Source organism: Xenopus laevis, chromosome 5S, assembly GCF_017654675.1.
Source record: "Xenopus laevis strain J_2021 chromosome 5S, Xenopus_laevis_v10.1, whole genome shotgun sequence".
Classification (NCBI taxonomy): Eukaryota; Metazoa; Chordata; class Amphibia; order Anura; family Pipidae; genus Xenopus; species Xenopus laevis.
Genome location: NC_054380.1, coordinates 44,003,188 through 44,016,639, shown reverse-complemented (window position 1 = coordinate 44,016,639; position 13,452 = coordinate 44,003,188). Strand labels below are relative to the sequence as shown.

The following is a 13,452-nucleotide window of genomic DNA, read 5'->3' as shown; positions in this document are numbered from 1 at the left end:
GTGTGAACTAGGGAGGTGAGCGCTCCACATGATTGATTTTATACAAGTTTCAGTTCAGTCTTTACTACAATATTTAAAGGTATAAACTAATGTCTTACTTTTTGTATATTTTCCATAAAGTGATACCTCAGAGTACACAGTGTGAGTGTATATTAAATGGATTCATTTATGATTTTATGGTTTACTTTTTATTTTCTAAATTACACTGTTTACATTGCAAGTGATTCACTCTACCATTTAAAATGTTTTACTTGAGCCACAAAATGTATGTTTTTTAGCTGTAATATTAGTGTGGAGGTAGCCATCTCAGTGCATTGTGCCTGATTCTGAGCTATTAGAAGGAGCCAGCAGTGATTGGGGACACCTGGGAAATGGACCTGGGAAATGGACATCATGTCTAGCCCCATGTCAAATTTCAAAATTAAATATAAAAAAAATGTTTGCTCTTTTACAAAATGGATTTCAGTGCAGAGGTCTGCTGAAACAGCACTATTAACTGGTGTTTTTTTTTAAAAAAAAAAACATGGTTTCCCGTGAGAGTATCCCTTTAAAGTAAGAATTCCATTATTGATGAAGAGTATATGCTATATATTTAATGATTGGAGTAATTAATCAGAAGCAATGTTTGCAGTTCGTTTACCACATTCTTCTAGAAACTCAAAATGTTAGATTGTGCTTAGAGGACTTTTCACTCTTCCAATGAAAAGCAATGCCTTTGTTGTGCCTTCAAAAACAACAAAATAGAATGGCTTCTCAAATTTGATCTCCATTGGCTCTTGGTCATTTTTATTTACCGGGATATCTTGTGCTTTATTTGCATCTTCGCCACTTTCTTCTAGCTCAAAATGAACTTTATTAATAATCTGAAACAATGGCAGAACAAAAATATTAGCGAACTTTTACAAGAAACAATTGTAAAAATGTCTTACAGTACATAAAATTGTGCTTTTATTTAAACTTTTATAGATGCTTTGTATCTGATGACCAATGCCCAAATGCAATGTAAAAAAAAAAAAAATTATTAGAAAAGTTTTATTCGTAATTTTGGACAACCAATAGATTCTTTCCTTCGTAGAATAGAATCTATATTTTTTTTGTAAGCATATTTGTCTGTTACAAGGAAAACAGCATATTAATAATTTAATAACTAATGCTCCATTAGGTATTGTAAATATCAGAGAAAGAAGTAGCAACCTCCGATATGTGTTGGCAAATGCACAGAGTTTGTCAGGTAAAATGGGAGAGCTAGAGTTAATTGCATGCACTAAAAATTAAAGGAACAGTTCAGTGTGAAAATAAAAATTGTGTAAATAGATAGGCTGTGCAAAATAATAAATGTTTCTAATATAGTTAGTTAGCCAAAAATGTAATATATAAAGGCTGGAGTGAACAGATGTCTAATAAACAGCCAGAATCCAACTTCCTGCTTTTCAGCTCTATAACTCTGAGTTAGTCAGCAACTTGAAGGGGGGCCACATGGTACATTTCTGTTCAGTGAGTTTGCAATTGATCCTCAGCATTCAGCTCAGATTCAAAAGCAACAAATATGACCCATGTGGCCCCCCCTCAAGTCTCTGATTGGTTACTGCCTGGTAGCCAGGGTAACCAGTCAGTGTAAACCAAGAGAGCTGAAAAGCAGGAAGTAGTGTTCAGACTGACATGTTATACATCAAATCACTCCAGCCTTTATACATTACATTTTTGGCTAACTAACTATATTAGAAACATTGTTTATTTTGCACAGCCTATCTATTTACCCAATTTTTATTTTTACACTGAACAATTCCTTTAAGATATAATTGGTATCACTGAGACCTGGTGGGATGAAACACGTGTGAATTTAAATGGCTACACTCTGGAGGGACAGAGGGATTAAAAAGTGTGGTGGAGTTTGCCTGTTTGTAAAGCCTGGAATAAAGCCATGCACTAAAGAAATAATAGTGCATGGCACTGGGAGGGTTTGGAATCCCTCTGGGTAGAGATTTAGAGATTACAACTGGGTAGAGATTTCACAGAAAATTATCATTGGTGTATGCTATAGACCACCTCGTATAAGTGACGAGTATGAAGCCCAGCTACTTTTACAAATTGAGGCGGCTTTACGACTAGGTCAAGTTAAAATTATGGGTGACTTTAATTATCCAGACATTGCCTGGGCTAATGGAGTTGCCAAGTCAAAAAAAGCTAGTAGGTTTGTAAATATGCTGAATGGCAAGTTTTTATTCCAGCTCGTTCAAGAACCTACTAGGAATAACTCTCTTTTGGACCTTGTAATAACTAATAATAATGAACTCATCTCTAGCATTTGTGTGGTTGATTTAGGTAATTGTGATCATAACATGGTCTCCTTAAGATACAGAGGCAACTCTATAAGGGAGAAACTAAAACACTACATTTTAACCTGCAAACTTTGCAGTGTAAAAGCATTTCTGCAACACATTAGCTGGGAAAAGATTTTCACAGGGTTAAACAAAGAAGAAAAATGGGGTCTTTAAAATGCTGCTTAATAAATATACATGTCAGTATATTCCCCTTGTAAGCAAGGAACGTTGTCGCAAAGCAAAACCTTCAATAGAAGTGTCGGTGTTGAGGTTGATAAGAAAAGATGTGCTTTTGAGGCTGATAAGTTAGCTGGGACAACTGAAATGTTTACCAGGACAAGGTCCTTAAAGGTATCTGTCATGGGAAAATATGTTTTTTTCAAAACACATCAGTTAATAGTGCTGCTCCAGCAAAATTCTTAACTGAAATCCATTTTTCCAATGAGCAAAAAGATTTTTTTATATTCAACTTTGAAATCTGACATGGGGCTAGACAAAATGTCAGTTTCACAGCTGCCCCCAGTCATGTGACTTGTGCTCTTATAAACTTCAGTCATTCTTTACTGCTGTACTGCAAGTTGGAGTGATATCGACCCCCCCCAGTAGCCTAACAAAAGAACAATGGGAAGGTAACCAGAGAGCAGCTCCCTAACACAAGATAACAGCTGCCTGGTACATACTGAATTTCAGTGCAGAAGTCTGCTGGAGTAGCTCTATTAACTGATGCGTTTGGGAAAAAACATGTTTTTCCATGACAGTTTCCCTTTAAGAAGGATATTAATGGGTGGTTAAATTATGAGGGTTGCGGGTAGACTGTCATGGTTGGGGTTGTTCTCTCTGGAAAAAAGATGCTTGCGAGGGGACATAATTACTCTCTTTATAAATACATTAGAGGGCATTATAGATGGATTGGAAATATTTTTTCCCTTAAAACGGATCACCGCTAGTGATGGGTGAATTTATTTGGCAGCCATGGGTTCACTTTGAATTTTTGGATTTTGCTGAAAACTGGAAATTAAGTTTGACACCTATTAACTATTTTACGCCGTTTTGAAAATTATTTTGGAGTTTCGTGAATTTTCCTGGTGAATTGAAACGGGACAGATTCACCCATCATTAATGCACTGTGAAAAGTTGGGTGATTGCTTCAGAAACACTACTGTAGTATACATAAATAAGCTGCTGTGTAGCCACAGGGGCAGCAATTCAAGCTGGAAAAAGAAGGAAAGGTACAAGTTTCATTGAAGATTACAGATAAGCTATGAAGACTACTGTGGTGTTGTACAAGTGCAGTGCAACCCGTGCCCTATTTGACATATTTAAATTTGATCAAGAATATAAAAGTATTTCTTCAATAGTCCTGTAATATATAAGTCACATGACTTTAAATGATAGGATTGGGTTTGGTCAAACAATAATGATATGATCAAATCTAAAACCTGCATAAAGTCCTCCAAATCCTGCTATATGTTATACTTTATGTTTCTCAATATGTTACCTTTCCAACTGTGAGCTCTACATTGCTTATTTTAGTAAAATCAGCCTTTTTTCCAAGTAGATATGATAACTCCATGTTGCTGAGAATATCTTGAATATCATAAGAACTTTCTATTTCCATCTTTGGCAATGATAAATTGATGTGCCTATAGGAATATAGAAAACACTAATTTCATTATTTCCTTTGGCAAAAAAATACATACAAAAAATGTAAATATTATTTGTAATATATTTACAAATGAAGAAGTCCTCGTATTGGTCGAGATCTCGACCCGCACCTGACCCCCGAGAACCAACCCATAACTGACACCCTGAGAACCCCTGATAACCCGCACCCGACTCTAGCCATGTACTCCTATTTATATGCCCACACTCGCCCCGCTGTGATCTGATGGTTGCCAATCAAGTATATCAAGAAGGAGCGTATCTGGCAGAAGTGGGCCACTAAGAGGTCATCCAAGGGTCTGTTATCACACATACATCACCGTGCAATTGTTAGTTGAATAGTAATCATGAAGCCATTCAAAAAAGGCTGTCCAGATTTGTGGGCTTTACGCTTGCCTTTGAGGGACAGATCACAGCATTATATATCAAATCAATAAGTATGAGCTCAGAAACAGTTTTATGCATTATGATGCTGATTCTCTCTTTCATTTCATTCTCTCTAATATCAGTAAAGACCTATATCCACCCAGGTCTTTCACTTTAAGTTCTGGTAGTTCATTCATGGCCTCTCATTTTGAGAGGTCTGATTTTTCCTGACATTAATATCATTGATAAGATTGTATTTGTCTTATTGCAACACTCTGGAGATTCCCATATAAATGGAATGTTATTAATACAGAATAGATAAACCATGAAACATCTCAGTTAGAATAGGCCTGCAATAAGATTGAAGTGTCCTACCTGCTTGATAGGTTCTCCAGCCATTTCAAAAATGTATGCCAAGAAAGGGAAGACTCTATATTTTCAAGTGTATTCTCATTTATTGGCTGAATCAATAGCATGAAATCATTTTCACCAAGTGGAACCTTTACTATAATCTGATTCATGTTGATGTCTTGCTTATAATGGAACATTCCAGACAACGAAATCATGGGAGTAGCAATTTTTCTGCCTGGCTCAACCCAAAAATCTTGAGGTTCCGGAATTAAATATGCATTTTTCAGTTTACCTATAAAACATATTATTATTAGTATTATTGCAATATATAATGAAGTGCATTTCATAGTCCATAAGGTCCTCAAGAGTTACATTTATACTTGGTAGAGCCCTGTTATTACAGTCTATAGATATCTGTCTTAAAATGACTAACCAGCTCCTTTGATCAGAACTATGTTTAGTATATGTATATGCTCTTCCAGCCCATTTACTATAAAGATAAAAATCATTATTATTGAGGTTACTCATCAACCTAGTTGCATCTACTGGGCTCCAATTTAGTCTAAACTGAAAGAGTCCTATGGGTGATGCTGCTGATTTTACTAGCTGAAAGGTAGTACTATAATGGGGAGAAATGCCCTTCTGCCCACCAGTAAATAAACAGAAAAGTAAACAGTAAAGTGTAGTGCCTCCTGAACCATTTCACTCAGAATGAAGACAGAGACAATCACTCAATCCATAATGTAGGATTTAAAAATATACATTATTTATTTTATAAATGCAAACAAATCTCTGCAGGGTTTCTCAAAACAGTAAACTTTTCAATATCTTAAACCTAATAAATACAGCTTTTGTTTCTGTATAAAAGGAAATTTAAATTCAGTGTGTTCCTACCTTTAAAATGGATATAGCTCATAAAAAGGATATTGGCAGAAGCATCAACCGGTGTTAATATATATTTTCCTTTTTTCGTTGACCGAGTGTTCAGATATTTATTGATTAAGTCCACGGCTTTGGTGGGATTAGTAAAGTCTACACCCCTCACATAAAATTTATCAGCTGAAGGTATCAGGTTATGAATAAAGGTTTCAGACAGAGGAACATCTTCGGAGATGAACAGACATGTCATTTTCAGTGATTCAATGTTATTATCTTTGGAAAAGAGACGGTTATCAATGTGCTTGAGCGTTGAAATTACTTTTAGAGCATCCACTTTAGAGACACAATCTTGGTCTCCCGACTGGTGAGCAAATCCTAAAAAAGCCTGAAGGTCAGCTGAAGTGTGAGTTGGGGCACCCAAGTAAAAGGAAACCAATGATCCAAATAGATTTGTGAAAGACATAAGGATGGTGTCATCTTTGTGTGTTTCTTTCCATCCATTAAAACACCGAAATCCAGCATCATTCACAAGAGATGGTAATATACTCACCCTTTGCCTTTCAACAGTCCCAAGTAGCTTTGTTTCTAGAGCTCCTGTGCTTCCCAATGTTTCTTCTTCAGGAGAAATATTTGTTTCGACAGAGACTGGAGTAAAGAATACTTCTATTGTGTGATTTTGCTTTTCGACTTTTTCACACTCACTTTTGTTGTAAGCAAATAGATTAAACGGGTGAATGTATACACGGTTGCTTAATGAGTAACCAAAGCAAATGGAAAGACATAGCCAAATGCTTTGAAAGTTCATGTTGAATTTTGTATTTGTAATTCCAAAACTGCAAAATATAATGGACAAAATAAATTAATTTACAAGAGACCAGTGTTGGACTTTAGATTACAGTCTATTATCTGTCATTTAGTGTGACAAGTTCTACTTTTTGCATAGGTTTGTGCAGGCACAGAATCATGGGCATTGATTAGGGGAGAGATTTCACTGGCACACAAAGTTGGTTCAGCAGGGCAAGCCCTTGCAGTTTTATTAATGCAATGTGCAATGTGCAATGTGCAACGTTTCGGGGAAACTCCCCTTTGTCAAGCATAGTGTGGGGGTGGTGCAGACAACATTATAAAGGGTGTTCACTTAATGCAAATTAGTATCCAATTAACAATTACAGTTCAGTGAAACAAATAATTGTAAGGGTTTAGTAAAAGTTCATTGTAATCCAATCGGGTATAAAACCATTAGAAAAAAATGAGACAATTTACCTATAACAAAAAAATATGAACAAGGTAACAAAGTTCCAAGTGTCATAAAAAAAGAAACATTTAAAAATGTTTTTGTTAAAAAAAGATTAAAATTGTAACAATTTACTAAGGGGATAATCAACCCTGCATATAAGGGAATCATCCTGTACACGAGGTGGCCGATTCCTCTGGGCACCAAGGGAAGAAATCAGGGTATGTAAGGTGTGCGGTTACCTCTAACCTTGTTTGGAACTGACATTGATTAGGGGAGGCAATCTATGAAAACAACTCACATGTAATGAAAGGCACAAAGTTTGGCCAGGTGCAGTTACCGATTGCAACCAATGAGATATTTGCTTTGAAGTAGGTAACTGGTAAATGCTACCTGCTGATTTCTATTTGCTACTGCTACTTGTGGTTATTTTATCTGCCCAGCATAACTTTCCATTCACATCAAGTCAGTGGAAAAGTATTCTGAGTGTATATTTCTGTTTTGATCACTGCCACAAGTAGCAATGATCATAACCCTAAATATTCTTGACTGTATCTAGTATGATACTGTATATTGAGACAGCATTTTTTTTAAAAGCTATTAGCTTTTATTAGCTCTATATAAATACTTTTCTTTCTTCCCTTTATGTTTTATCACTTGCAATCAAAGGGGAAATTCATATATAAAACCCAAAATAATATGGGGCTCATTTACCAACACTGGTCAAATTTGGACCTGGGCAGTGACCCATAGCCAGTTGTGTAACTATAGAGGAAGTAGACAACAGTCCCATGAGTTTGGGGTTGGCAGGGAACAGGGGGGCACAAACCACAGGTCAGCTTCCTCTATAGCATTAAGATCCCCCTCACTACACCCCACACTAAGACCAATATTTTACTGTTATGTACCACTGCAATGCTATTCTCCACTGTGTTTGTATTAAAAGTAATAAAAAAGATTTTTTAAAAATTCCCCTGCCTGCCGCTCTTCTTTGAATTGTCGCACTCGAGTGAGTAGGGGCACACCTGCCATGAGGCAAGGTGAAAGCCTCAGGTGGAATTGCCCTCAAATTACATCCAGTTATCTACACCTATTAGCGAAACCAATCAGAGGCACACATCCTAATAGCTAAACCAATTAGAGGCACACATCCTAATAGCTTCACCAATCAGAAGCACACATCCTGTTATCTACACTAATCAGAGGCACACATCCTAATAGCTACACCAATCAGATGCACACATCCTGTTATCTACACATATTAGCTAAACCAATCAGAGGCACACATCTTTATAGCTACACCAGTCAGAGGCACACATCCTGACTGGCACTTATTACAGCTCTCACTAGGAAACCTTTTAATACCTCTCAGACCCCACAAGAGCAAGAGGCTTTTTGACTTTAAAGAGATTGTTTAGTTCTGCTCCAATTCTTCTTCATCCCTATCCTGCCGGGCCCTTTATTTTGGAGGTCGATGCTTGGTGGGAGTTGGGGCCGTCTTGTCTGAAAGAGCGAAGTTTCAAGGGACACTTCATCCTTGTGCCTATTTTTCTCGTAGACTGTCTCCTGCTGAGAGAAACTATGATGTGGGTAATCGTGAACTGCTGGCCATTAAGCTTGCTTTGGATGAGTGGCGCCATCTGCTTGAGGGTTACCATTCTTATGGACCACAAGAACCTCGAATATATTTCTTCGGGCAGGAGGCTTAATCCTCGTCAGGCCCCCTGGACTTTGTTCTTTTCCCTATTAAACTTTTTAATTTCCTTTCGGCCTGGTTCTAAGAATACGAAGGCGGATGCCTTATTCAGATCTAGGGTGCAGAAGGAGGGTGATCCAACCCCTCCCATCCCTATTATCTCCCCTGATTTAGTAGTGACGCCTATTTCTTTATTGTTGTCTGACTTGTCCAACTTGGAACATCCTCCTGAATGTCCTTCTGAGAAGATATTTGTACCTCTGCCAAGGGTTGCCCAAGTTCTTGAATGGGCTCATTCTTCGAGGATTTCTGGTAATCTCAGCATCAGGAAGACCCAAGAGTTCGTTTCGAGGTATTGTTGGTGGCCTTCTCTCATCAAAGATGTCAAGCTCTTTGTCTCAGCCTGCACAGTCTGTGCACAACAGAAAACTTCCCGTTCTTTACCATGTGGTCTTCTCTAGCCCTTGCCGGTTCCTACTCAAACCTGGTTAGATGTGGCCATGGAGATGGCTACTATTTTATTAGTTGTAGACAGATTCTCCAAGATGGCCCATTTTATTCCTTTGAAGAAACTTCCCACGGCTGGTGGGTTAGCCCAGGTTTTCGTTAGAGAAATTTTTCATTTACATGTTGTTCCTCAATCTATAGTGTCTGATCAAGGGTTCAGTTTGTTTCCAGATTTTGGCAGCCTTTTTCCAAACATCTAGGAATCAAGTTAAACTTTTCTTCGGCTTATCATCCACAAAGCAATGGTCAGACCAAAAGGACCAATCAGATCTTAGAGTAGTTTTTGCATTGTTTTATTTTTTGCAATCAAGATAATTGGGTTGAACTCCTTCCCTGGGCTGAGATTGCTCACAATAACCTTCAGCACGACTCTCTGGGGTGTTCTTAATTTTTTGCTGTGTTTAGCTATAATCCTTCTGCTCTTCCTTCTGATGTATTCAAGACAGAAATTCCTGCAGCCGATACTCTTGTCCGGGACTTTAAAACCATTTGGTCTCAAGTTCATCAATCCCTCCTCAAGGCCTCCTCTTCTCAGAAATTGCGGCCGACAAACACCGTTGTGCCAATCCTCCCTATCTAGTCGGAGATTTTGTCTGGTTTTTCTACAAAGCATATCAAACTTCGCTTGCCTTCTTTGAAGTTTGGTCCTTGCTATGTGGGTCCCTTCAAGATTAAGGAGATAATCAACCCTGTGTCTATCCGTTTGGATCTACCTTCTTCCATGAACATCTTAAATTCATTTCATGTGTCCTTCGTCAAACCTTTTGTCAAGAGCTTTTTTTCAACCTCCCCCTGCATCCATTTTTCTTCAGGATCATGAAGAGTTTGAGGTTCAAGAGATTTTGGACTCCAGGAAGGTGAGAGGCAAGGTTCAATATTTTGTTCATTGGAGGGGGTTTTGTACCAGAAGAGAGGTCTTGGGTGAGAGCTGCAGATACTCATGCTCCTCGATTGATCATGGCTTTTCACAAGAAATTTCCAGAGAAGTTTTAGGAGTCCCCAGAGGTTACTCCGGAAGGGGGGGTACTGTAAGACGCGCCGGGAGATCCACTCCTTCTCTTACCTCCCGGCACGTCTCTCTGCGTGTGCGCAGGCATGCATTTCCGGGTTTGGGTCCTCTTGACGCTGGTGTTCCATGCGGAGCGTCTTTATACCAGCGCCGTGACACTGGACGTCATGATGTCACCGTGGAGCGCCGGTTTCAAATCTTCGGTGCCAAATCATTTTTAAAAGGCTCTTCCACCATTTTGACAATGCCCAAGCTGGTTTCAGTTCCCTGTTCCTGCCGAAGCGTTTTGATTGTGATATGAATTCCTGGTTTTGACCTCTGCCTGACTTGTGACTCCAATTCCTGCCGCCTGCATTGAACCCCTCGCCTGATTCTGACCATGCCTTCTCTATATCCCTACCGGTACCTCGCTTTCGCACTTCCTTGTTGGTTTTCTGCAGCAGAAAGCCCCAAAAGGGCGTCGGTGAACACCAGAATCCACAGGGTCCGCTAGTGCATTTCAGGTACCCATCACTGTGCTAGGTTCCAGATAACGTGACCATTACACAGAGAATGTCATAACAATCAATTATTTCTAAGTGGTCACCCAAAGTCTCCTGGCAACAGTAGAGTGAGCTAAAGGGCTAATTTGGCCTTCATATACGGTTTATATTATATTTCCATGGTGAACCCTGTTACAGTGGTACAATGGCTTATTGACACATGGGAGCAAAGCCAAGCAATCTAGTACACTTGCATAACCAGATCTAATCTGTCTTACACAATGTTACTAAGTACGCCAAATGAAAGGCAACTTAACTAGGCTTGTGTGGCTATTCAAGGTAACGTTCTGTCGAGGTTTCTATTTACTTTACATGGCGACTACTGTTATACATTGTGATCTGCACATTTAACAACACACCAAAACATGATACTAGTTGTGTCTTATGCTCACTTTGGTTTAAAAAGTATTTCATACATCAATCAAATCACATTTTTATAGGTGAAAAATTGATGAAACAGCAAAGTACATGTCCCTATAAATTCCACAAAACTCAGTCCTGCATTCACGGGATAGTTGGCACCTGAAAATATGGTAAATTATGGGCAAAATAATATGGGTTTTGAAGTAACAGGAAAAATAGATAGATGTGGGTGTTCATTGTTGGGCTAATAATTTAGTGGTAAGTGCTAGAGGATAGTGTGTTTGAGTCATATTTAATAATTAATATCCACTAGGTATAGACCCACCTCAATAACATTGCTCCATTTACAATGAATAACCACCCAGCAGCACACAATGCAGAGTGTTTTCTTAAAAAAAAAAATATATATAAATATATATATATTCTCAATTTGGAATAAAGCATTCCCAGGCTAGCACTTCCCTTAGTAAAACTAAGGGAAGTGCTGGCCTGGGAATGCTTTATTCCAAATTGAGAGTATATGATTGATATTTGGCACCCCTGCAATTGCGTTGTTGCAGAGTACTGAAGATAATATATATATATATATATATATATATATATATATATATATATATATATATATATATATTTGCAAATACACACGCTCAAAGGTCTTTCTAGATTATTGTTTGAGTTAGATTCCTAATCTTTTGTCCTGGACATCAGTCAATAATAAAAGTCCATTATCCCACTGAAATGATCTGTATGTGTTTAAGAGTATATAACTAAAGAGTATACATTCAGTCTATGCCTTTGCATATAATTTTTAAAAATGAAATTTTTTAATTAAAGTTGGAAAAGCTAGATATTCTTAGCAAATATTAGCCATATAAAATTGGGGGGAATATCCGGAACAGCCTGTATTCTGTCATCTCTTAACCTGTTGCACTTTATGTTTGTATAAATAAATAAATATATATATATAAAATATATTGCCTGTACTATTTATTCCCCCGTCTATTGTAAACTGTACATCAATGTGTATATGAGTAGCACAATAAAGACATAATAAATACAAAATATAACGCATTTCATGTTACAAATAAATAACAGAAGTAACATTTATAGACAATACCTTTGATGACCTCTGATAGATGGTCCGTTCTTGTTTAATGCACTTAAAATCTGTTACCAAAAATCACATTCACTCCTAATATTTCTTTCAAAATGTCATAACTTTTGTTGTTAATCATTAATTTAGATTTTTGAGCTCTTGTACTTGTCCAGAATGTTCTGTGATGACTCTGTTTGTTACCGGCCCTATCATCATCTATGTAATCTTGGTTACTATTGAGCAAACAAATGACATGCCCACCCTCTGTTAATCAGTGTCCTAAGTGTTTATTCTCTTTACATACAATACATGTCCCACTGTATTTTAACAGTTATACGCAGTGGTTTCCAGTATTTAAAAACAGAGTAAAAAGACCAACCAAGAATCTGCACATATGTACCTGAAGCTGGGCGTCTCCATGAAATTGTTACAATTGCTACAAATGTTGTAGAACCTGCTGTGAGCTAAGGAACATAAGTAAACACTATTAGTGATGGGCGAATTTCCGCCGAAATTAGCAAAACGCCGGAAAAAAATGTTTTTCAACGCCGGCGAATTTTTCCCGCAAATTTTCGCGGGCGTTTTGCAAATTTATTCGCTGGCGGCGAATCGCGCAAATTCACCATGAATTTGGGCCTGGCGAATAAATTCGCCCATCACTAAACACTATTTCATGTGTCTGCTTTTGCTGAATTTGAAGTGATGAAATCGGTCCTTATTTCCTGATGTTATAAGTGCAGGAGGAAGGTTTATGAACTCACTGGCTTCCACCCTAATATACAAACAGGAACGCTATTTTGATCTTCTTGATTTCCTGTTTAGGCAAGCTATCGCTAATTCACTGTGCTTTCCTCTCAGGTATGGAGAAGAGATATTGCTTTCTCTTTTTCAAAACAAACCCATAGTCTCACTTTTAAGGTGGTCATTTATGGGCAAAAATGCTAGTTTGGAGAGGATCTTGTCCTGATACAGTATGCCCAGCTTGAGTGTGTGATATTGTTTTGATCCGTTTGTGGGCCCTAGGATCACAACAATCGGATCACAATGCTGGAATTCAGGTATTTGGAGCAAGGACAGCATCAATGCACCAGTGCAGTTCTTGATCTGATGGAATTTTGAAAATTGTCAGAATGACAGCTGCCGATTTTTGGCCAGATAGGGAAGCCGACTTGGTCTGTCCGCTGCTTTTATTAGATTGTGTATGGCTACCCTTACGCACACAAGCAAACACAGAAAATCCCTCTCAGAAACCAACACTAATACACAAATAGGTTTTACAATATATGAAAAAAACATTCAAAATATATGGGATAAGAAGGATGAATAATACCGCAGAAACATAATGAATAAACACATCTGGAGCTAGAGATGTAAAGGCCGAAGCTTTATTCCTTTTATGTGTATATAAATCAGCTAATATATCAAT

At 37.8% G+C, this 13,452-nt stretch overlaps 1 protein-coding gene across 1 annotated transcript; it reads right to left on the bottom strand.

Annotated features, from left to right (window-relative positions):
* Positions 1-481: 481 nt before the first annotated feature.
* On the bottom strand, positions 482-12,189 carry agt.S (angiotensinogen S homeolog). The gene is made up of 5 exons (XM_018264665.2): positions 12,048-12,189; positions 5,595-6,412; positions 4,725-4,992; positions 3,820-3,964; positions 482-863 (listed from the first exon to the last, which is right to left on the bottom strand). Exons 2-5 carry the CDS (start codon positions 6,382-6,384, stop codon positions 666-668), a joined length of 1,401 nt encoding a protein of 466 aa, XP_018120154.2. The 5' UTR covers positions 6,385-6,412; positions 12,048-12,189; the 3' UTR covers positions 482-665.
* Between the last annotated feature and the right edge of the window lie 1,263 nt (positions 12,190-13,452).